Source organism: Sodiomyces alcalophilus (genome assembly GCF_042370955.1).
Source record: "Sodiomyces alcalophilus JCM 7366 unplaced genomic scaffold ACRALscaffold_4, whole genome shotgun sequence".
In the NCBI taxonomy this organism is placed as follows: Eukaryota; Fungi; Ascomycota; class Sordariomycetes; order Glomerellales; family Plectosphaerellaceae; genus Sodiomyces; species Sodiomyces alcalophilus.
Genome location: NW_027263535.1, coordinates 616,031 through 638,211, shown reverse-complemented (window position 1 = coordinate 638,211; position 22,181 = coordinate 616,031). Strand labels below are relative to the sequence as shown.

At 56.0% G+C, this 22,181-nt stretch overlaps 13 protein-coding genes across 13 annotated transcripts; 10 read left to right on the top strand and 3 right to left on the bottom strand.

Moving 5' to 3' along the window:
* The first annotated feature begins 1,088 nt into the window (after positions 1–1,088).
* ACRALDRAFT_1082309 (carbohydrate-binding module family 1 protein) lies at positions 1,089–2,618 on the top strand. Its single transcript, XM_071019291.1, has 3 exons — positions 1,089–1,606; positions 1,679–2,121; positions 2,218–2,618. The coding sequence occupies exons 1-3, from the start codon at positions 1,150–1,152 to the stop codon at positions 2,323–2,325; spliced, it is 1,008 nt and encodes a 335-aa protein (XP_070874496.1). The 5' UTR covers positions 1,089–1,149; the 3' UTR covers positions 2,326–2,618.
* A 1,005-nt stretch (positions 2,619–3,623) lies between these two features.
* On the top strand, positions 3,624–6,496 carry ACRALDRAFT_1064421 (uncharacterized protein). Its single transcript, XM_071016964.1, has 4 exons — positions 3,624–3,831; positions 3,893–3,928; positions 3,986–4,229; positions 4,446–6,496. The coding sequence occupies exons 1-4, from the start codon at positions 3,815–3,817 to the stop codon at positions 5,922–5,924; spliced, it is 1,776 nt and encodes a 591-aa protein (XP_070874495.1). The 5' UTR covers positions 3,624–3,814; the 3' UTR covers positions 5,925–6,496.
* Positions 6,497–6,852: 356 nt separating this feature from the next.
* ACRALDRAFT_2135763 (uncharacterized protein) lies at positions 6,853–9,324 on the top strand (the record flags this gene model as incomplete). Its single annotated transcript, XM_071024101.1, has 1 exon — positions 6,853–9,324. One exon carries the CDS (start codon positions 6,853–6,855, stop codon positions 9,142–9,144), a length of 2,292 nt encoding a protein of 763 aa, XP_070874494.1. The 3' UTR covers positions 9,145–9,324.
* Positions 9,325–9,736: 412 nt separating this feature from the next.
* On the top strand, positions 9,737–10,577 carry ACRALDRAFT_1076914 (uncharacterized protein). The gene is made up of 2 exons (XM_071018561.1): positions 9,737–10,079; positions 10,181–10,577. The coding sequence occupies exons 1-2, from the start codon at positions 9,989–9,991 to the stop codon at positions 10,348–10,350; spliced, it is 261 nt and encodes an 86-aa protein (XP_070874493.1). The 5' UTR covers positions 9,737–9,988; the 3' UTR covers positions 10,351–10,577.
* Positions 10,578–10,726: 149 nt separating this feature from the next.
* On the top strand, positions 10,727–11,479 carry ACRALDRAFT_2041830 (uncharacterized protein; the record flags this gene model as incomplete). The annotated part of the gene is made up of 1 exon (XM_071021192.1): positions 10,727–11,479. The coding sequence occupies one exon, from the start codon at positions 10,727–10,729 to the stop codon at positions 11,477–11,479; it is 753 nt and encodes a 250-aa protein (XP_070874492.1).
* Positions 11,320–12,837, bottom strand: ACRALDRAFT_1064423 (uncharacterized protein). Its single transcript, XM_071016965.1, has one exon. The coding sequence runs from the start codon at positions 12,646–12,648 to the stop codon at positions 11,506–11,508; it is 1,143 nt and encodes a 380-aa protein (XP_070874491.1). The 5' UTR covers positions 12,649–12,837; the 3' UTR covers positions 11,320–11,505.
* Positions 12,769–14,469, top strand: ACRALDRAFT_2019243 (uncharacterized protein; the record flags this gene model as incomplete). Its single annotated transcript, XM_071019964.1, has 7 exons — positions 12,769–12,776; positions 12,825–12,876; positions 12,916–12,946; positions 12,983–13,056; positions 13,112–13,153; positions 13,296–13,363; positions 13,425–14,469. 7 exons carry the CDS (start codon positions 12,769–12,771, stop codon positions 14,467–14,469), a joined length of 1,320 nt encoding a protein of 439 aa, XP_070874490.1.
* A 705-nt stretch (positions 14,470–15,174) lies between these two features.
* ACRALDRAFT_1033401 (40S ribosomal protein uS7) lies at positions 15,175–16,066 on the bottom strand (the record flags this gene model as incomplete). Its single annotated transcript, XM_071014944.1, has 3 exons — positions 15,175–15,492; positions 15,603–15,786; positions 15,930–16,066. 3 exons carry the CDS (start codon positions 16,064–16,066, stop codon positions 15,175–15,177), a joined length of 639 nt encoding a protein of 212 aa, XP_070874489.1.
* Positions 16,067–16,707: 641 nt separating this feature from the next.
* On the top strand, positions 16,708–17,027 carry ACRALDRAFT_2104798 (40S ribosomal protein eS25; the record flags this gene model as incomplete). The annotated part of the gene is made up of 2 exons (XM_071023208.1): positions 16,708–16,930; positions 16,999–17,027. Coding segments are annotated over 2 exons (252 nt in total), but the record flags the coding sequence as incomplete, so codon positions are not given.
* A 456-nt stretch (positions 17,028–17,483) lies between these two features.
* Positions 17,484–19,349, top strand: ACRALDRAFT_2019240 (uncharacterized protein; the record flags this gene model as incomplete). Its single annotated transcript, XM_071019963.1, has 14 exons — positions 17,484–17,631; positions 17,673–17,726; positions 17,786–17,881; positions 17,916–17,963; positions 17,987–18,088; positions 18,129–18,150; positions 18,182–18,271; positions 18,300–18,347; positions 18,409–18,455; positions 18,494–18,536; positions 18,590–18,718; positions 18,748–18,926; positions 18,975–19,197; positions 19,232–19,349. The coding sequence occupies 14 exons, from the start codon at positions 17,484–17,486 to the stop codon at positions 19,347–19,349; spliced, it is 1,347 nt and encodes a 448-aa protein (XP_070874487.1).
* On the top strand, positions 19,012–20,851 carry ACRALDRAFT_1064426 (uncharacterized protein). Its single transcript, XM_071016966.1, has 2 exons — positions 19,012–19,718; positions 19,770–20,851. Exons 1-2 carry the CDS (start codon positions 19,395–19,397, stop codon positions 20,319–20,321), a joined length of 876 nt encoding a protein of 291 aa, XP_070874485.1. The 5' UTR covers positions 19,012–19,394; the 3' UTR covers positions 20,322–20,851.
* Positions 20,360–20,777, bottom strand: ACRALDRAFT_211313 (uncharacterized protein; the record flags this gene model as incomplete). Its single annotated transcript, XM_071023616.1, has 5 exons — positions 20,360–20,417; positions 20,460–20,507; positions 20,535–20,629; positions 20,685–20,728; positions 20,768–20,777. The coding sequence occupies 5 exons, from the start codon at positions 20,775–20,777 to the stop codon at positions 20,360–20,362; spliced, it is 255 nt and encodes an 84-aa protein (XP_070874486.1).
* A 148-nt stretch (positions 20,852–20,999) lies between the features above and the next one.
* Positions 21,000–21,636, top strand: ACRALDRAFT_2041824 (uncharacterized protein; the record flags this gene model as incomplete). Its single annotated transcript, XM_071021191.1, has 2 exons — positions 21,000–21,503; positions 21,589–21,636. 2 exons carry the CDS (start codon positions 21,000–21,002, stop codon positions 21,634–21,636), a joined length of 552 nt encoding a protein of 183 aa, XP_070874484.1.
* Between the last annotated feature and the right edge of the window lie 545 nt (positions 21,637–22,181).

The window sequence follows — 22,181 nt, the reverse complement described above, 5'->3', positions numbered from 1 at the left end:
TGAGCCGAATTATAGGGCATGATGGTATAACAGAATCAATTTCCCGCGTCTTGATCCTTGGCGAGCCAGCTTGGGCAACTTTTCGCGTACAGTTCCGTTCCTCTCGGCATGATGCGTGGCGAGTGAAGGATCGAACCCACGCTGCGGCTAATATGGGTACTGCCGAAGGGGATAACCAGGAGAGACATCAACATTCATTGCATAGGCATATTGAAAGTTGCATGATACCCAGAACCGTGGTACCAGAGACTAAGGTCAGCGAGTTAATCAACCTACATGCGTATACAACGTAGGTAGTTCATCCTAACTCGGCTGTCTTACCGTGACCAAATGCCGAGTTCCTTAAGCATTGTGATATAGGGTATGGAAGAAGGAAGCTCTCGATGCTACGCAGATGCATAGACCCGGAGGAGGAGGAGTGTAAACATCCAATACCGGGGAAGTTATTCCCACAGCATCAGGTTCCAAGACGGACAACTCAGTGCTTCGTCTGGTCTGGAGGTCTGGATGACTTTCCACGTGAACACAAACTGAATAACCGGGCGCAGTCGCGGGGGGCGGGAGAGGAGACGACTTCTTATAGGGTTGCATGGCATGCAACCGCACCACAGCTACCGCTGCGGCTACGCCTACGTCGTACGCGGGATGCAGCATACCGCCATTTTCTTCACAACTCACAACTCTCTATTAACCACACCAATGAAAACCCATGTGGCGCTATACCAAGTCAGACGGGTTGAACGATGCCAGAATCCCCAGACAGGAAACAAGTGCCGATTGAAGGAGCCGATGCCTTAATCGAGCCAATCCATCATGTTCGATTCTTCAGTTGCTCGTCCCGCACTTTAGCCTATGTCAAAGAGTAAACGGAGCCCGGACTCCGAATACCCTAACGGTGCACGGCAGTTGGGTTTTCAAAACACCTACCGTTCCAATCGGGGAAGGCCAGAGGAAAACGAGACGGGCGATGGGACACGGGGCCCCGGAGCATACTCGATGGCATTAATGAAGGAAACTGGGGCAAAGGCAGGTTGTTGATCACGTAGATAAATGGGCCGGGAGCCCCTGATCGTCTGTCGAATTTCCCTGATCCATCAACTCCCAGCCTCCATCGAGTTGACTTGTTTTCTTCCAAAAAAGTCGCCCAAAATGAAGGTCACTTCGTTTTTGCCACTCCTGCTCGCCGGCGTCCAGGGCGTGTTCGGTCAGAACACCGCTGGTTGCGGCCAGAACCCCCCCAGCAGCGGCGTCAAGTCGATCAACGTCGGCGGCATGAACCGGGAGTACATCCTCCAGCTGCCCAACAACTATGACCCCAACAAGGGCCACATGCTCATCTTCGGCCTCCACTGGCTGAGCGGCTCCATGCACGACGTCCACCCCAACTACTATGGTCTGAGGCAGCTCGCCGGCAACAACGCCATCTTCATCTCGCCCAACGGCATCAACAACGGCTGGGCCAACGACGGCGGCCGCGACGTCAACTTTATCGACGCCATCCTCCAGCAGGTCCGCAGCCAGCTCTGCATTAACGACTCGCAGATCTTTGCCACCGGCTTCAGCTTCGGCGGTGGCATGTCTTATGCCCTCGGCTGTGCCCGTGCCAGTATGTCCCGAGGCCCCATTCCGTTCATGTTTTGTGATTGAGATTCCTTTGTGCGACTAACACGACTGCCAGACGTCTTCCGTGCCATTGCCCCCATCGCTGGCGCGCAGATCAGCGGATGCAGCGGCGGAACCTCGCCCATCGCCTTCCTCGGTATCCACGGAACCAACGACGACGTCCTCCCCATCGCCATGGGCCGCCAGGTCCGCGACCGCTTCCTCCAGAACAACGGCTGCCAGCCGAAGAACGCCCCCGAGCCCGGCTGGGGCCAGGGTCCCATCAAGACCGAGTACAGCTGCCAGCCCAATTACCCCGTTACCTGGATTGCCTTCTCCGGCGGCCACGACCCCAACCAGTCCTTCGTCGGCCGCGAGATTTGGGACTTCTTCTCGCAGTTTGGCGGCACCAACCCCGGCCCCAGCCCTCCCCCCACCAGCCCGCCTCCCACCAACCCGCCTCCCACCAACCCTCCTCCTACCAACCCTCCTCCCACCAACCCTCCTCCTTCCGGCGGCGTAAGTTTTCTTTTCCCTTCCTTCTTCCGTTCCTCTTCTCCCTCTTCTCCCTTTTCTTCTCCTCTTTCATCGTTACTGACCCGGTTTCCTCTCTAGTGCTCTGCCATGTGGGGCCAGTGCGGTGGCATGGGCTGGAACGGCCCTCAGTGCTGCTCTCAGGGCACTTGCCAGCAGCAGAACCCCTGGTACTCTCAGTGCCTTTAAGTCTGCGAACAACTTTAGGCTGTGAGGTTCAGTTATGGTCTCGTTATTACCAAGAAACGGATTATAAATTGTCCCTCCTCATAGCTGGCATTCTACTCCCAACCAAGCTGGCCTGGCACCGAAGGAACCAGGTCGGCTATTGGGGGCAGGCATTTGCCAAATTGTTATTTAATTAACTGAAATAATAAATAACAAACCCTCCGAAACTGGCTTTGCAAGGCAAACGTAAGCGTGATGATTTGTGACGACGATTTCCTACCTGGTATTCCAAAGCATCCTCTTTTCAAGGCACAGACTGGGCATCTTCCCAAGGCAGGATTACGTAGTATGAAGCGGTGATAAATCGGCATCATTATCCATGCCGGGGGGTCGTTGGCGTGGACTCAGGTTCCTGATACCGATCCTGGATTGCGAAGACCTCAATCGCCCGGCACAAAGCATCGTGTTGCAGACATGAGTCCGAGTCAAATGGTCCCTTCAAGTAGTTGTCGGATGTCCTCAAACGAGTCAAACCCATTATACGAGGATAAGATGGTTGTAAAATCGGATGTACCCTGACCAGCGGGCAGGGTTGTCGTCTTGTCCAGGGCCCTGTGACTGTCCAGGGCCCAACAAGCTCTTATTATGCTCGGGACTTTGGCCATGCTCTGACATCATTCGGCCGAGGACATTCGCGCCCAACGTCTCGTTCACTTGCTTGTCCCAAAGAACAGTCATGATTGCGGACCCATCTTTTTGATGCCGTTTGAATCCTCAGCCACCGTACTTCGTGTTTGTCAAGCATCACCCCACGGAGAAGAAGCCTAGGAGTTGCCGTGAGTTGTCGAGTTAGTCAGACAAACAAAGTCGAATTGGGTGGCACCGCGATGAATCCTGTGATAAACGAGCCCTTGGTTTCGAGAGCTCCCGTGTTTTCTTCTTTTGTTTGTTCGTTTGTTTGTTTCTTCCTGACCTGGCCAGATTGTGGTGAGTAATAATGGATGGTAGACTGATGGTCACTGCTGCCCAAATAAGAGGTAGGTATGACTGCTTGGGAACCTGGATGCAATTACTATACGAATATATTGCCAAACCTATCAAGCTGATGTTGTGGAAGCTGATGGTCACAAGTAGGCGCGACTATTTACGTACTTAGTAGGTACGTATTGTCTGAGTCAAGCTACGTACCTAGCGCCCGAGGATTCCCCGGACATTCCCCACCCAAAGCTGCCCTGCCCTGTGGCGTGGCCTCTGTAGCAATCACCAACTCCAGCCTTTCAGCCTCTTCGCTTTTTGCGTCCCATCTTTGCTTTTACCTCCACAAATCCATTGAAGCCTTCCCTCTCGCGTTCTTTCCCATCGCACTCCTCTCTATATTCTCTCTCCCTTATCACTGAGTATCTTTTCTTCACATGAACTCTTGATACCGGCATCTTTCCTTCCTCTTCATCCTCGACACCCTTTCCCCTCACCAAGCTTGTTGCGTGCTGAACGCAACCCAACCGTCACCATGTCAGAATTCTTAGGGTATGCTTTCTATATGCACATGTGATGTAGTACGATTGCCGTCTGACCACTTTGACGTTAGATCTCGCATCTCGCTCATCTCCAAGAGCGATATTCGGTAAGAACTCCCACAATAGCCTCTTATTGCGCTACTGCTAACGGCCGGCCGCCCTAGCTACGTCGGTATTCTACATGAAATCAACTCGGACGAGTCGACTGTATCCCTCGAGAGCGTCAAGTCGTTTGGTACGGAGGGCCGCAAAGGCCGCCCTGAAGAGGAGATCGCACCATCCGATCAGGTTTACGAGTACATCATCTTCCGCGGCAGCGATGTGAAGGACTTGCGCATTGAAGACCACCCGGGGATCAAGGAGACCAAACCACCTCCAGCTATGCCCGAGGACCCAGCTATCGTCGGTGTAAGTTTTGCCCCTTGGCATTTTACACCCTTGCCACTGTTCATAAACCTTGTCATGATGAAATATTGCGGATGTAAATCTATCGTCAATGTCGGAAATGCGCAAAACAATATGTCGAAATTTTCCGTTGCCTTCCTTCTGATCAACAGGAACCTTACAATTACCTTGTCGTTTCTTTTCTGTTATGACCCCAGCTGACCGCTTCGGTATATGCAGGCCCGCCCTCGCCCTGGTGCGCAAACGCAGAACAATCAACCCCCCGGTCCGCAAGGCTTCGCCCAGCCTCCCTACCAGAACAACTTTTACCCTCCTCCCGGTCCCCCCGGCTCTTGGGGTCTTGCTGGCGGCCGCGGTGGCCCTGGCGGCCCCGGAGGCCCCATGGGCAACGTTGCATACCCTCCCCCTCCTGGCTGGTTCCCTCCTGGTCCTCCAGGCCCCCCCGGTCAAGCGTTCCCCCACCCGCCCGCTCACTGGAATAATTTCACCTTCCCTCCTGGCCAGCCCGTCCCCCCGAATGCTGGTCCCGGCTTCGAGCTTCCTGCGCCAGGCCAACTCCCCGGTCAGCATGGTCAACCTGGCGGCCCCGATCAGAAGCCGGCGGCGATCGGCAAACCGGCTCGAATGGAGACGCCGACCGCACCGAGCGCTCGGCCCGAGTCGCGCCCCAAGTCGGCCGTTCAACAGCAACAGCAAGGACAACAGCCAGGGCAGCAGCGACCAGGACAGCAGCAGCAGCAGCAGCCCGATGCACCCACTCCTCCCGTGGAGTCGAAGCCCTCAGCGGAACACGTCAAGGCCACGGCCAATGCACTCGAGACGACGGCATCTGCCAAGCCTTCCCAGGTGCCGACCGGGCCAAAGAACCAACGAGTGATGCCTGTCATTCCACTGACCGCCCCGAGGCCGTTTCAGCCTCAACTCCCCGAGAGGGCGACGTCGCAGACGCCCACCAAGATGGCTGCACCCCCGTCTGCTGCCACCATCCGAGACGCCACGCAGGCCGCAAAGGCGGCGGTAGCCATGGCGATGGCCAACCTCAATGCCGGCACGGGCGCGCAGCCCCCACCTTCGACCCAGCCTGCCGCCAATGGAAGTGGCACTGGCACTGGCACTGGCAATGCCATGGATAACTTGAGCAAGAGGGTCCAGGAGATGCGTGTCAACGCGGCTCGGGATGGACGGGAAGGTCGGGACGGCCGTGATGGACGGGATGGCCAGACGGGACGTGGTCGCGGCCGTGGCGGGCGCCAGGGTCATGCCAAGGTCGAAGTGCCCGACTCGGACTTTGACTTTGCCCAGGCCAACGCCAAGTTCAACAAGGTAGACGTGGTCAAGGAGGTGGTCAACAACATCCCGCCACCAGCGGAGGCGGCGTCGACCGAACAGGCCGACGCGGCGGGCACGATGACGCCGGAAGCGGACGGCGCGCCGGCGTACAACAAGTCCACGTCTTTCTTCGACAATATTTCCAGCGAGGCCAGGGATCGCGCGGAGAACGGCGGCCAGAAGCCCGGTGGTCGGGAATGGCGCGGCGAGGAGCAGCGCAAGAACATGGAAACCTTTGGCCAGGGCAGTGTCGACGGAGGTTACCGCAATTACCGGGGCAGGGGTCGCGGCCGTGGCCGCGGACGAGGCCGAGGTGGCCACCGCGGCGGTCGGGGTGGTCAGAACGGACCGCACGTCGTGCAAAACTAAAGACCTGGGCCAACTCAGCGACTTCTTCGACAGACCCATTTTTCTTTGGGTGAATTTTCTTTTGGTCGGTTAGGCGGACGGAATGGCAAGAAAGGGGAGCGCGGGACTTTGTACGATTGCGTTTCTTTTCTACTTGGCATGAACACTGGGGAGTTTGGCACTTCAGCGGCTGGCAGGCAAAGGAAAGGAGCTCTTTCGATGATGGATCCGACATGACACAGGGGAGGGGCTGGTTTTATTGTTTTAGTTTTTCGTCTTGCTATATTGCGAAAGGTGAAGCGAGGGTTTTGCAGCAGGTCTTTTGGCAGACCAGAGACTCTTACTCTGGCATGTGTGCGAGAGAACGAATCAGGCCCGAGGATTTCTTTTTGGTCTTTATGGAGACGAGGGAGTCGACGGAGGATGCGATGATGACACGCAGTGAACGTGGATATTGCCAGGGAATAGCGCAGGAGACGGAGCAAGGTCAAACATTGAGTCTTGATGCTTCGAGCGGCGTCGTGACGAGTCTACTACATACTCGAGGATGCTGTTTAGAAGAATGCCAATTCATTAAGACCATTCTGAAGCTGAACTATTCGTATTACCGGGTGTGACTTGCGATGTAGATCTCTTTTGCGCAGATATTCCAGGTTGTGTACTTCGTAATACCTAGGTACTTAGGTAGGTACTCAGTAACGAGTGATGCCGCGACGAATGAGGTACTCGGTACTTGTACAGTCACAAGGCCTTATCTTATCAATCACCCCGCGGTGCCCCACTAGGAACGTCACTCGCCGATGACACATCAGAAGCAGAACCAAAATGAAGCAAGAGGAAAGGGAATCTTTCATCTTCGTCTGCAGATCCAACTTTCTTCTCGACGCACTTTTTCTAGCCCAGCCATCCACCTCTTAACAGGACGAATGACGCATCCTCATACGCCAACATGTCGACACGCCAGCTTCGGAGGCTCCAGAAACAGCGAGAGCTCGAACAGCTGAAGCTGCAATCAGCAACTCCAGAGACGCAGGAATCGAGCGAAGACGAAGAACCTGAACCGATAATAACCAGACCCAGAGCCAGCCTTTTCGCTGCTCTCAGTGGACACGGCGAAGACGATGATGACGATGAACAATCGGACGACGGAGGGAAGGACAACACACCCGAGGCAGCTGAGGAATCCGAGGAAGAGGCTCTACCACCACAGCCGGTAAAAAAGACCAAGATGAAGAAAAAGAAGAAAAAGGGCAAAAAGAAGGACACGTCGACTGGGAATCACACCCCGAAAGATTCGAGTTTGAAGAATGACGAGGACGACGAGATTGACGCCGCGCTGCGAGAACTTGACCTGGCTCGCGCATCCGCCGCCCCGGGGTCAAGCGCCGGCTTGACGACGACTACGACGCGTCGCCAAGGAGACTGGCTTTTGCAAATCAACCCCTACCACCTCAAGGCGATGAACGAGATGAAGAATCTGTTCGGCAAGGATGCGATCGAGGCGGCGGAGCAGGAAGAACAGGCCGAGCAGGCGGCCGAACTACGGAGGCAACGCGGGCACGGGCCCCGGCAAGTCAACCTGGAACAAGCACTACGGGGGGACCCCAGGCACAAGCTTCCCGAGGTGTCGCTCCGGCGGAACATATTCATCCAGGGCAGGGACCATTGGCCGCGGGCCACGGCGGAGGACCTCACGATGAAGGAGGTGCGAGGAGGCACAGACGGGCTGACCGAGTTTACGTTCCAACACGGCCCCAAGTACGACGAGACGCAGGTGGTGTTCTTCCGCATGGTGCAGATGGGCGATCCCATGGTGCTGATCAACCTCCTCATGACGTACCCGTACCACATCACCACGCTCCTGCAGGTCAGCAAGGTGGCGACGCAGGACCAGAACCCGGCGCTCGCGGCCGAGCTGTGCGAGCGGGCGTTGTTTACGTTTGGGCGCGTGACGACGTCGGCGTTCCGGCAGAAGGTGGAGCAGGGCAAGGCACGGATCGACTTTCGGCGTCCGGAGAACCGCGAGTTTTGGCTGGCGGGGTACCACTACCTCAAGAGCCTGATGCGCAAGGGCACGTACCGCACGGCGCTGGAGTGGGCGAAGCTCCTGTTCAGCCTCAACCCGAACGACCCGTACGGGATGAAGAACTTTCTCCACCCGCTGGCCATACGGGCGCGGGAGGCGCAGTGGCTGATTGACTTTTGCGACGCGGAGGATTTCAGTACCGGCGCGTCGGATGAGCTGTACATACGGCAGACGCTGGTGCTGGCGAAGCTGCAACTCGGGGCGGCGGGCACGGGCAAGGGCAAGAACGAGGACGGGAGGGAAGAAGCCAGGGAGCTCGCGCTGGAGGGCATGCGGAGGCTCCCGTGGTTATACACGGCGTTGTTCCAGGCTCTCAACGTGGACGTGCCGCAGCCGCTCTGGGGGATCCGCGCGGACGGGCCGCGGCGGTACTGGACGGAGATGTACCTGCACCAGGCCAAGGAGCTCTGGGACAACACGCAGGCGATCGGGGTGCTGAAGGAGGCGGCGGCGCAGCTCGCGGGCAAGGTGGACACGCAGGGGCTGCCGCAGGATCAGCCGTCGGATCTGCGCACGGCGCGGCTGGCGTTCCTGGAGGGGAACACGAAGATCATCACGGAGATACCGCGGCACATACTGGCGCAGCAGCCCAACTACGAGTTTGACCCGCTGCCGCCGCCGCTGGGGGAGAACATCTTCTCGAGCCGCGGGGTGCGGTGTCCGTGGGAGGAGGGGCAGGGGGTGGCGGAGTCGTCGGAGGCTAGGAACTTTCTCGAGAGGCTGCAGCGGCAGATGGATAGGGTGCGGGCGAGGCAAGGGGCCGGAGCGGGGGCGGGGGCGGGGGCGGCGGGTATCGGGTTTGCGGGGGAGGGAGTTGAGGACGATTTTGACGATGGGCTGGAGGCGTTCGGGGCGGTCGAGGGGGGCGAGGAGGTGTTTGGTGGAAACGATGACGGGGAAGTGGTTGGGGGTATGGCGGAGGCGATTCCCGAGCATGAGCGGACGGCTATTCAGAGGCTCATGGCTGATTTCCTCGGGCCTTTGTTTGGGACGAACACATCTGCGACGGGCGATGAGGACGAGGGTGGCGGGGACGACACAGGACAGGGAGAGGCTGATGTTGGTCGTCGCTCAGGGACGATGCCGGGTGCTTACGAGACGGATGAGGAGGATGATGGAGGGATAGACGTGAGGGAGAACGACCAGCAGAGGTAGATTTGAAAGGATTGGCTTGAAAGGTACGAGGAGCATTGTGGTCAATCTTGATACCCGTAGCTTGAGCATATGAACCATCACATTCAGGAGACAGAGTGAGGATACACGAATGGGATGGTGGTACATGCACGCACGAGATGAGCCTAGGACCCGTACACAGGGCGGGTGGTTCGGGTCGAGCACAGAGCGAGCACACCAGCACACCCACTGAAGAATAACCACAGCCACCTGCCCCTGTTGTCCAACTTTGTCCAACTTGGAGACTTCGACCTCCAGCAGAAGGCCAGATCTCAAACGGGACGTCAGGCTTCACAAAGATGTCGCGTGTGGTAGCAGACGGGGGCCACCAAGGCCAAGACAAGATTCGACAAATGGCGAAAGAGGGAGAAATTAAAGACGTTTATTTGGACTCAAAAAGAGGGGTGGGAGATGAGTGATGAAACTTGCTCAAATTGTCACCCCAGCTGCAGGCTGGAACATCTCCATCCGAGGACGACGACGGCGAGTCTCGAAGCGCAAGACGAAACTTCACGTGACGCGGATTTAGTGCCATTAGAAATCGTGACTGACGTATCGTGGGGAGGGGGGGAAACGGGGACGGATGTACTGCAATGTATCCCTATTCGTACCACCATGTAATTACTACAATAAAGAGCAGCACCAGCAGCGCAATAAAACACCTCAACGTTTCTGTCCAGTTCCCCTCGACCTATTCGTACTGCCTACCTAGATTTATCCTCTTTCTTTGCGTCTGAAGCGTCGCTCGCATTGCGCATTTCATCTCCAGTCCCCGGCTTTGCGACAACCCCGCCAGTACCCCGCGCTACACATATTACGAGCAACCATGTCGGGCGAGCATACGTACAAGTTCAACGTCAGCATGAGCTGCGGTGGCTGCTCCGGCGCCGTTGACCGCGTGCTCAAGAAGCTAGACGGTGCGTTTTTATTTATTTTGTCATTCTTCCTTCCATCCACCCAATGTACTTGTTCGGATTCCACGCGACGCATCATGGCTGACGCCCTGGCGGCATCTTAGGCATCCAGAGCTACGAAGTCTCCCTCGAGAACCAGACCGCTACGGTCGTCGCTGGCCCCGAGCTCGGGTACGAAAAGGTCCTGCAGACGATTGCGAAGACGGGGAAGAAGGTCAACTCGGGCAGTGTGGATGGCGAGGAGCGGAGTGTTGAGCTCCCCAAGGCCGAGTAGGGGCAATGACGATGAGAAAGAAAAGAAAGAAAAGAAAGGAAAAGCAAGAAAAAAAACATGCAGGACTTCTTCTGGTATCTGTACATGCTGGAAAGTAATGAATACCTCCGTCAAGTGTATCGCAGCCCTTACTATGACGAAGGTCCGTGCAGTATCCGATACAGGTACATGTACACGGTACATATGATCAGGGGACGCGTCAATAAACCACCACAATTCTCGTCGCGATTTTCCATGCTCCTCAACGGATGCATACAGCACAGGCCCCTCGTTGCGGCGTTGTTTCCAGTTCCACCGATCGCCTCCAAACTTGATACAAGCTCGAGGTGCTGTTTTTCATCCCAATTTCCATGGCGAAAGACAACCATCGTCGCCCATGGTCGAAACGCACGACGAGATTCAATACCCATCTGGGTTTGGGCTGAAAGACGTCGTGAGCTACGGTAGCACCGGTCTCGTTGTCCTCGATCGATCGTCGAACACGGTGATCAAGAAACCCCTTGATCAGGAGTCTTCTCCCTACGTCGACCTTGAACGACGCATTTATGAACGATTCGCCCAACGAGGTGGCCACAAGGGAGTCCTGTCATTCCACGGCGTTGTCGAGGATGGGATACGCCTCGAATATGCGTCCCATCACGATTTAAAGTCATTCGGCGACGAGCAGGCGCCTGATATGCGGCTACGCTGGGTTGCCCAGGTCGCCGAGGCCCTGCGATTCATCCACGATGCAGGCGTCATTCACGGGGATCTTACCAGCGCCAATGTCTTCCTGGACGGCAACCTGAACGCCAGGGTAGCCGACTTTGCTGGATCGTCGCTCGATGGGTCGCCGCTCCTTATTGAAAGTCCGGCATGCTACCAATGTCCCGAGTCCACTACGTCGGTCAAGGGGGACATGTTCGCTTTCGGATCACTCGTCTACGAAATCATGACTGGGCGTGAACCGTATCAAGGACTTGATGGAGTGGAAATTCGGCTCTTGTTTGCAAGCAAGACGTTCCCTGATACCACACATCTGGGGGGCCTGGGACACATTGTCGAGAAGTGCTGGCACGGTCGATACAGTGGATGTGACAATCTCCTGAGAGACCTTGAAAGTATAGCATCCGAGAGACTTCAAGTATGACACCCTGAACTGCTGCACGGCGAACGCTACTCCCCTTGGACCCCAGCACTCAACATGGAGAGGCCACCCCGCACCTTGAACCGAAACTCTTCCCCCCTATCCAGATACACGACCCTGTCCTCCAGCTTGCCCTCCTCGACCGCCTTTTTGAAATCGCCCAGCGGCGCGCGAAACAGGTCATAATCGTCATAGTGGATCGGGATGGTGACGTCCGGGTCGACGAGGCGCATCAGCTGCAACCCCTGCTCGGCATCCATCGTCACCATCAGCAGCGGCAGCTTGGGGCTGGGGATGGTGGTGCCGCCCAGGTGCACGAGCATCAGGTCGACGCGCTGGTCTTTCAGCCACGTGGGGATCTCCTTCAGCTCGTCCACGAAAAGCGTGTCGCCCGAGATGTAGATCCGGTACCCCGTCTTTACCGTGTCGTGCTCGTGCTCGTTCGTGTCCTTGTTCTCATTGTCGTCGCCGCCGTAGCCGAGCTCCAGCATCCATCCGTTGGTGGGCGGAACCGCGCCCAGGAAATCGTTGACCGCCGAGAGTGGACCGGGAGGAACGTGTTTCCCGGGCATTCCCGTGACTTTGATGCGCCCCGTCTTCTCCCTCTCGTCCTTAGTCTCGCCTCCCACTGCCATCTTCTTAGGTCCCTGACCCTCGGGAATGTCGAGCATCACGCTATCAAACGCGTCCAGCGCGTGGATGGCCCGGAACGGCCCGCCGTCCTCCTCCGCCTTGTCCCTGGACGAGGTCAGGCACCCCTTGGCATGGGGCGTGGTGATGATGGGAAAGTCGCGGTTCAGCGACGCCTCCACCAGCTGGTCGAAGTGGTCGGCGTGGTAGTGCGACAGCAGGATGATGTCGAGTGGCGGCAGGTCGTGCAGGTCGATGGCCGGGTCGGTCAGTCTCTCGGCCGTGACCGCCGGCCCGAGGTGGACGTGGTCCCCCCGGTGGAGGAAGTTGGGATCCGTCAGGATCCGGATCCCCTGCCATTCGATGATGGTTGTCGCTGTGCCGATGAAGAAGACGCTTGCGTCTCCGCTGTCACTGGCCGGCCCGTACCGTCCCTTGATGGTCTTGGGTTCCGGCGGCTTTCGTTCAGGTGCTGGTCCTCCTGTCACGTCTTCCCGCAGCAGGGGAATCCGCTTTGATGGGTCGAGCGTAAGGTGCTTCATCTTGGTATATTAGGGCGATAGAGGGAATTCATATCGAACTTGTTGAGACGGAGAAGATTCCGTGACACTCTTCATTTACTTATTCGACAGCCTGCTCAAGTAGTGTACAGGCCCTGGTCGATGACCATGTAGCTCCGGTGGTATGACATGGTAAATAACTGATGTCAATGTGACAGCTATATATCTACCAGTCCAAAAAAAGGAGTTCGATGGGAAGAGTCCAACAGGGTATGACGGGTTTTATATAATCTCACACTGTTCCCTGAGGTCACGAGTTACCATTCAGTACATCTTGGACGTAGCTCTTTGTCAGCACATGTCACTATACAAACAGTCCATTTATTCTCACTCGCAGTGTATTCACGGGTTCATCCCAGTTTAAATCGCCGTCTGAGTCAACCACTCCTTGTGACTCTACCTTGTTGGCTTCGTGATGATTGTGATGTGGATGGACAATGTAAAGATCACCAAGACCTTAGAATGTCTGCTTAACACGGAAAAGAAGGTCGGTCATAGAGGGACTTGCCTCGTTAAAACCAGGTAAGATTCCACGGCTGGCTACGACTAAGACGAATCGCTAACAATCCGGTTCTATTATAGACTGCGCCTTCTGCTTTGAAAACACCTTGTAACTGCCTATTCAATAGAATCTTGGTCAGGTGGCTGTGAAGACGACTCGCCGGGTGAAAGCGCCCTATTCATATTTCACCCATTCGTGTTGTGTTTGCTTAAATACTCGGGGCTTCAGCCATTTCTTCCCACTTACATCAAACAAGCACAAACTTGGGAAATCAACCTGGAAACAGAAGCAGGAGAAAAGCTCCAGCTTCTTCCCCTTGGAGCCGTTCCATCTTCTCTCCTTCTGCCCTCCAGGTCGAGCAGATTCCCATCCTCCCCCATCTTACCTTCTCATCCACCAAAAGAAGTTCTTCACCATCCAACTACAAAATGGGCACTCCCTTCATCACCATGCAAGAGCCCACTCGACTGGACTACATCCCCGGCCAGCCTCCCGACCGCCAGCCGCCCAACGTCCCCAAATGCTTCCTCGACGCCATGCAAGTCCGCACCGCCGTCTTCGTCCACGAGCAAAAAGTGCCCCTCGAGAACGAGTTTGACCGCGACGACCCCCGCTCCTGCCACTGGGTCGTCTACGCCTCCGTCAGCGAGGTCGTCCAGGAAGAACGCCGCGACGACCAGGGAAACATCGTCCAGCCGCGCCGCCGTTCCACCCGCTCCGTCCCCGCCGGCACCATCCGCCTCGTCCCCTTCCCGCACGAGCCCCACCCCATCCCCAACGCCGTCTACTGGGACGGCAAGCTCACCGGCCGCCTCGCCGACGACGGCACCACCGTCATCCCCGAACCCCGCGACCCGGCCACCTGGCCCATCAATGCCCCCAGCAGGACCCATCTCACCTACACCGACCGCATCCCCCGCATGATGCGCCGCGACCGCGCCACCTCCCTCCACGACGGCCGCGAGGTCTACGTCAAGCTGGGCCGCCTCGCCGTACTCCCGGAGTTTCGCGGAAATGCCCTCTCCCGCCTCCTCGTCCGCCAGGCCATCTCCTGGCTCCGCGCCCACCCGACCTACTTCAACCCCAGCGCTGCCGAGCTGGCGAGCCATGGCATTTCCCACCACTGCGACCCACAGAAGCCGTACTGGAACGGCCTGATTTGTGTCCATGCCCAGGAGACGGTGGTCCCGGTCTGGGAACGTTGCGGTTTCCGCGTCGACGAGGGAATGGGCCGCTGGATGGAGGAAGGCATCTGGCATGTTGGCATGTTTCTGCGCCTTAATCTGAAGAAAGGGGAGTGAAGTGGTTCCCTTTTTCTTTGCAGGCCGGGTACTTTAGCTACGCTATTCTCCACTTTTGCTTCTTTCACTCGTGTCATCCGGTGGCCTGCGTTGAGTCTTCAGTCGAGGGGATCTTGCTCATGGGGGTTAGACTAGGTATAGACCTTCCCACTTGCTCCGTTAGGACAATAAATCGGAAACCCACTTTCCATATCTTACGTGACTTCAACATCAGGCACAGGCCCCGTGCATGTACTTTTATGCAACCCAACCCAGAACAAAACATAGTGGAACAAATCATGGTGCTCAACGAGCCTGGCATGTATTGGGAGAAACCACCTAGAGCCGTAAGAGACAAGATGCCGTAGCCGCGTTCCCAGTATCCCCTTAACGCACAAATGCAGCAAAGGCGGGGGCGCCGTCCGTCTCTATGCCGCCGCCGCCGCCGCCGTTCGCAAGGATGCCTGTGTCAAAAACAAATCCCACGCCTCTTTTCCGTAGTTGTCTCATACGCAGCCCTACCTCTCCGAGCCCATCGAGTGGTTTTTCTTCTTTCTTTCGTAGGGCTCCCAACCCCCCAAATTGTCTGCCATCGCCCACAGGACCAACAAAAACGTAAAAGCACACAACGTATGCCCTTTTCTTTTGCCTTTCTTGCTTCCAGGCGCTCCGAAGTGTGCCCCGCGGCTCCCCGTCGGATCCCGTCTTCCCCAGTAGAAAGCGCGTTTACCGGTTGGACTTGGCGACACGCTCCAGCTCGTCCTTCTTCTTGATGGCGTACGAGTTGCTGCTGCCCTTGGCGGCGTTGATCAGCTCCTCGGCAAGGCACTCGGCGATGCTCTTGACGTTGCGGAAAGAGGCCTCGCGGGCACCCGTGGTGAGGAGCGCGATGGCCTGGTTGACGCGGCGCAGGGGGGAGACGTCGACGGCCTGGCGACGGACGGTTCCGGCGGATCCGATACGGGTCGAGTCTTCACGGGGGCCGCAGTTGACAATGGCGTCGACGGCGACCTGGATGGGGTTCTGGTCGGTCATGAGGTGGATCTGCAAAGTGTGAGCTTCTTTTGTTTTACAGGATTGCGATTTCTCGACCCCTCTTTCCATTACTCGCCGAAAGAAAAAGGAACCAATTTGCGGGAAGATCCGAAACGTACAATCTCAAAGGCGTGGGCGACAATGCGGACAGCCATGAGCTTCTTGCCGTTGTTGCGGCCGTGCATCATGAGCGAGTTGGTCAGACGCTCAATGATGGGGCAGTTGGCCTTGCGGAACCGCTTGGTGGCATACCGGCCAGCCGAGTGGGTGATGTAGACGGGGTTCCGGAGGGAGATGTAGTCACTGCGATCAACGATTCCCAAGTCAGCCGTCAATCCCTTGAGTACGTATATCCTTGGCATGGTTTCCCCCCATTCGCGAGGAAACCTCGGCCTCGATACATTCTTTTTTCCCTCTCCAGGCCGTAGGGAAAAAAAAGGGCTCACGTTAGAGAGATGTCGCGGACCTCGACATCGTAGTCCCACTTGTTGAAGAGCTTAATGTTGCCGACCTCCTTGACAACATCCTTGGGGAGGACGTTGGAGTGGACGGTCTCAACCTCAATCTCGCCGCCGTCAGACATGGTGCCGGTTATGATGCAGTTCGGGAATCTCGGTGAGACTGCGTTGTCGTTGGTCGTCGTGGTCGTCGAAAGGGAAAAGGGCGGCGGGGGGAGGAGAGTAAGAGAATATGAGAAATTGCCCGGTGATTTCGTGTGGTGAGGTCCAAGGTCCAATCCGACAGGCCAAAAAGTGGATTCTCTTCTCGCCTAGCACGGCCAGCAATTTTTTTTTTTTACCATTTGCCCTTTTGGTGCATGAGAGGGCTAGCCAATCACGTGGGTAATTCCGCCGCACCCCACCAATTTGCTTAGGGTTACCTGCCCTGTTCGTGCGGACTGCGCCAGCCAGCCCTCGCCGCCCCATCAAATCGACCTCACCAGAGTGAAGTGCCTCTAGCGACAGCAGTCTCTTGTCGAACCTCCCTCTCTTTCCAGTGTCCGACCAAGTCAATAAGCCTCCCCCCACGACACCAGACATCAGCAAAAATGGCGCCCGCTGCCGGAGCTAAGAAGCAGAAGAAGAAGGTTCGTCAATTTGTCCAACGGTTATGATTCCTGTAATGATATGAACGAGTGCTAACTATTGTCATAGTGGTATGTAACTGCGACTACAAGATTCACCCCTAACCGTCTCGCGATCGAAGGCTCACTCCCAAACTAGGTCCAAGGGCAAGGTCAAGGACAAGGCCCAGCACGCCGTCATCCTCGACAAGTCCACCTCGGAGAAGCTCTACAAGGATGTCCAGTCATACCGCCTCGTCACCGTCGCCACCCTCGTCGACCGCATGAAGATCAACGGCTCGCTCGCGCGGAGCTGCATCAAGGATCTCGAGGAGAAGGGCATGATCAAGCCCGTGGTACAGCACAGCAAGCTGAAGATCTACAGTACGTCCTCGTCCTACGGTTGTTGTTGCGCCTCATGGAACATGGATAAAGACTTACCGGTTCGATAGCTCGTGCTGTTGGCGGCTCCGATGATTAAACGAATACTATACTCTCTGCGATGGTCATGACTCTGGTTTCGCGTCGTTAAGGGGGCATAAAAGGCTGGCCTGGGTTGCAATGGGTTGATATCATCACGGCCCGGAATAGAGGGCTTCTGCTCGGTGTAGCACAGGAATTCGGAAATTCGGTTGACCCATCTCGGCCCCCCATGGGCCCCTTTTTTCGTCGTGCCAAGTGACGCTCTTTCTATCGCTCCCGCTGAGATTGGGTGCCGGCCATGGGTCATCTCATAAGCGGGGCGTTGCCCGACGCAAGGACATTTCAGACCACCTTTGTTGTCTGTTGCAGATAGACAGAATCGAGCCAGACCTGGCTTCAGGCTGATGCTATTCGCGTCCATTAATTCAGTCGCCCAAGGTGTATTGGTCCGCAACTGATGTGGTCATTCTTCGCACTAAGGGGTTTTAGTCAGTTGCTCGAAAGACCCGATGTTATGGCCGTTCGAACTGCTTCTGGGGCACATCGACTGACTCTGGACTTTCCTATCCTGCCAATATTCACTGTCCAAAGACCTTGGACTCAGACAGCTTTCGACTTGAGACATCTGGAGACGCCGGGAATAGTTCTAACACTTCGCCCAAGTTAGGTCCAAGCACGAATCGTGCCAAGGAACATGCAATAGCGAGAGAAAACGGATGGATTCCACTTGACTGCCTACAAGTCACTATTGGGAAATGTGTCTGGTCTTCGCGAGGCCATTGACTTTACTTGATACTCATGTCCATCGTTATTCAGCCTCGTTCCATTCAAGTACATCCAAGTGCCTCAGTCGGCATCGCGAGGCTGGTAATCATTATCGTACGCACGCCTTGTCCCGTTGTAAAACCTTTCGTCCGAAAGCCCGAATGACCCATATTTCGCTGAGGCGGTCGATTAGGTAATATGGACCCTACGATGCTTTCTGGACCCGCTGGTGAAACCTCTCTGACTCGGTAGAGAAAAACTTGAAGCTCGGCTGGTGGAATCTCAGTCGGGATATCACCGGACCGATCATGTTCGCGATTCAGACATGGCACCTCGCTGATATCCACAGACGGAGTTGAGGACAGAACCAGAGATGCTATGAGGTTGAATTCAGTCTCGGTGTCGTCGGCGTTGATGTATGTTGTAATCACTTTATGCAGTACTGAGTACGTGTATTGATCTGATTGTGATACGAGACGCTGGCCATAGGCCATATGAAGCCCATGGCAAGCCCTTTGCGGAATACTGGCTACACAAGTGAAGAAAATTCAACGCCAGGTTCCAGCCTCGCGAGCGCCTCCCCACGGACCATCATAGGGACAACTTCATCACGGTCCGGAGGAAACAAAAAGAAAGAAAGAAAAGAAAAGAAAGTGATAGGACGTCACTACAAGACAATTACCTATAATTACCGGAAAACACCCAAACGGATTGCAGTTGCGTAAGCATAATCAGGCATACACAAGACCCAATTGGCAGGCTGCGGTTCCATACCTAATGATAAGGATTGGGTCGAGATTGAGTAGAGATTTCAACAGGGCCCGTGGGAATGAACGAACGCCATGGGCCACAAAGGGGGCCAGTCCTTGGTCGGGCTGAACCGGATCAGAATTTCCCTTGCTGCCGCAAATCACCGCCAACGAAAAGTAGCGGCCTGAGGCGAACGGGGTTGCCGGGGCAGGGGCAAAAAATGGGGCTGGGGGGGTCCTCATTATGGCTTAAAGTGGACACAGACGACCAGGTACGTACCCAGTAGCCGGGGAGAATCGCTCAAAAAGCCGCGTGCTGCCAGAAAAAAAATTTACCCCTTCCCAATTTCATCCTTCAACTCCGTCGTCGTTAAAACTTCCTTCCTTTCTCCTCTCATCCACCCGCGAGACCATCGAGACAACTCTCCTCTCATCCTTTTTTTGTCTTTTCTTGCTTCACCGTTCTACTTGATACCCCCCCAAAAACACAGTCACAATGGCCGAACAGAAGAAGGTCTTGGGCATGCCGGTATGTATTTTTTCCCGACTCTCCCTTCGCTGTCCTTTCCCCCGGTCTAGCCGGGCGAATGCCGCCCTTGGCGAGCATCGCAAGGAAATTTCCCAGGAGACAGTCAATTGTGCTCGGCATCGCTTTGCTTTCGCTCTACCATTGATCAATGGCATCATCGACGCCGTGGCCGGATGGAGAGCAGAGTTTTGAGATGCGGTGAGGCTAGTTTGGGTGGAGAAGGGTTGCGTGCGACCGAGGAACGATGATTGTCCGACCTCGCATTCAATTCATCTTTGCCCATCCACTTCAATTGACTCCGGGATGGACCAGCGGGAACAATCAATGCATCACATAAAAGACGACTAACGACGATTTCTAGCCCTTCGTTGCCGACTTCCTCATGGGTGGTGTCTCCGCTGCCGTCTCCAAGACTGCTGCCGCCCCCATTGAGCGTATCAAGCTCCTCATCCAGAACCAGGATGAGATGCTCAAGACCGGTCGTCTCGACCGCAAGTACAACGGCATTGCTGACTGCTTCCGCCGTACTGCCGCCGATGAGGGTGTCCTGTCCCTGTGGCGTGGCAACACTGCCAACGTCATCCGGTACTTCCCTACCCAGGCCCTGAACTTTGCCTTCCGCGACAAGTTCAAGAAGATGTTCGGCTACAAGAAGGAGAAGGATGGCTATGCTCTGTGGATGGCCGGTAATCTTGCCTCCGGTGGTGTATGTATCCTCCCGAAGAAAGTGTCGCAATCGTCAACTAACAAAACCTAGGCTGCTGGTGCCACTTCCCTCATGTTCGTCTACTCTCTCGACTACGCCCGTACTCGTCTCGCCAACGATGCCAAGAACGCCTCTTCCGGTGGTGAGCGCCAGTTCAACGGTCTCGTTGACGTCTACCGCAAGACCCTCGCCTCCGACGGTATTGCCGGTCTCTACCGTGGCTTCATGCCCTCCGTCGCTGGTATCATCGTCTACCGTGGTCTCTACTTCGGCATGTACGACTCCATCAAGCCCGTCGTCCTCACCGGTGCCCTCGAGGGCAACTTCCTCGCCTCTTTCCTCCTCGGTTGGTGCGTCACCACTGGTGCCGGTATCGCCTCGTACCCTCTTGACACCATCCGTCGTCGCATGATGATGACTTCGGGTACTTCCGTCCACTACAAGGGTGCCTTTGATGCCGGTCGCCAGATCATTGCCAAGGAGGGCGTCCGCTCGCTCTTCAAGGGTGCTGGTGCCAACATCCTCCGTGGTGTCGCCGGTGCTGGTGTCCTCTCCATCTACGACCAGCTCCAGGTCCTCCTCTTCGGCAAGGCCTTCAAGTAAACTTGACGCTACTTCACCCTTGCGGATGATCACCTCGATCACAACCTCTCGGCGCTAGTGCTGCGCGTGAAGCCGGCGCTAGATCCCGCGGGACCCCTTGGCCCTTTTTTTTGTGGGGGGCATTAGACGTGGAACAACAAAAAACGGTGGCGCGTGTTTGGAGAATTGGGAAGTTGGCAGGAGAAACTACCCCGACCTGACGACACGGTTCACTTTGCGGTTAGACTGGCATCTGGCAAGGCGTTTTCATTCCCGACCCTGCTTTGCTTCGCCCGATCCGCTGTAATTATACATCCGAACGCGATTTCCTGATTGTAATTTTCATGACTTAACTTATTCTGTTCTACTTTCAATGCGTGATACATTGTGATGTTTGATGTGTCCACTTGTCATGTTCTGCATTTCACCTCAACGTCATGGACGCAAAATTATCAAATTGTACGTACCGTTGGTCATGTGACTCCGCGGACCTCGTAATTCCTGCCCACCGCATTCGGAAACGCGTCAAGGTAGACAGTACCTAATTATATGCGGACAATCCATATCGTGTTCTACTTTAATTTTAACAAGTTTTCCTGTTCCTGCTTCTTGACCATTCAAACTGTCGCCTTTTCCAAATCATCTCTGCGTCCTCCATTCTTCCCACGTGCGCCAGTTCACCAATCGTTCACTCCCGACATGCCCCGGCCGCCAGTCACAGAGAAGCGCAGCCGTCCCCCCACGTCCACGACCCGTGGCACATCTTCCTCCAAGCCCGTTCGCCGCGCAGCTCAACCAACAGACCCATTCCTATCGTCCGACGAAGAAGTAGATGGAAGCAGAAACCCCGGCCCCGACAGCGATGACGCCGTGGAGGTCCTTGACAGCGACGACGACGAGGGCGAGCAACACCAGTCGAAGAGAAGACGGGCGGGCAAGAGCAGGGCTGAAGTCAATGACGCAGATGATACGGCGGTGAGCGGTCGCGCTTCGGGGCGCGGCGTGCAGGACGATGGAGATGCAGAGGCGCCGGAGAAGGTGGTGCCGCCGGCGTTGGTGGCGAGACTGCTGCAGGAGATGTTCCAGCGGGAGGGCACGCGGATGACGGCGGATGCGAGCCGGGCGGCGGCCAAGTACGTGGATATCTTTGTGAGGGAGGCTATTGCTCGGTGTCTTCACGAGCGGGACGGGGCTTTCCTGGAGGTAAGAATGCCATCGTCCACGCCGGTTGGGAACGAGAACGGGTGAAGGAGATTGAACGTTTACTGATGGAATACGCGGTGAACAGGTCGACGATTTGGAGAAGATTGCGGCACAATTGCTGCTCGACTTTTAAACGACCTTGGGAGCTTCCACAGCTTTGCCGATTTGCTGGTCTACGACACATTTGCCTGCGCCTAGCCATGAAGATACTGGCCTCGAGAAGAAGTCTACCATCCATAAGTCCCGACCATGCATCAGAGCTATCTACTCACGCGGGCAGTGTCTTCGCCGGTTCGTCGTGTCGGTCCTAGTCCATCCTCGCTACATCATAATCCAGGCGGTTGCGTGGGTAGCGCGCATACAATGCTGCTGTATGGCTGTCCCCCGACATCACTTCAGTCATCCTCGCCTCTGGCTGTCGAAATGGAGGGTGGTCCTATTACAAGACGAACCCGCTGGGCCAAGTGATGCTAGCCCACGCAGTAGCACGCGAGCCTGGCTCGTAGAGATTTCCAGGTCTACCAAACAGGAAACGTCGCTGGTTCTCTGGTTCTCGCGGGTTAGAACCCTAAGCAGAGTACATTCGGGATCTGAGCACAATCTTGGGTCTGTCTCTGCACCATTCATAATGTCGCAGCCCAGGGAGAGTCTGCGCGGTAGGATGGCAACATGCTGCAT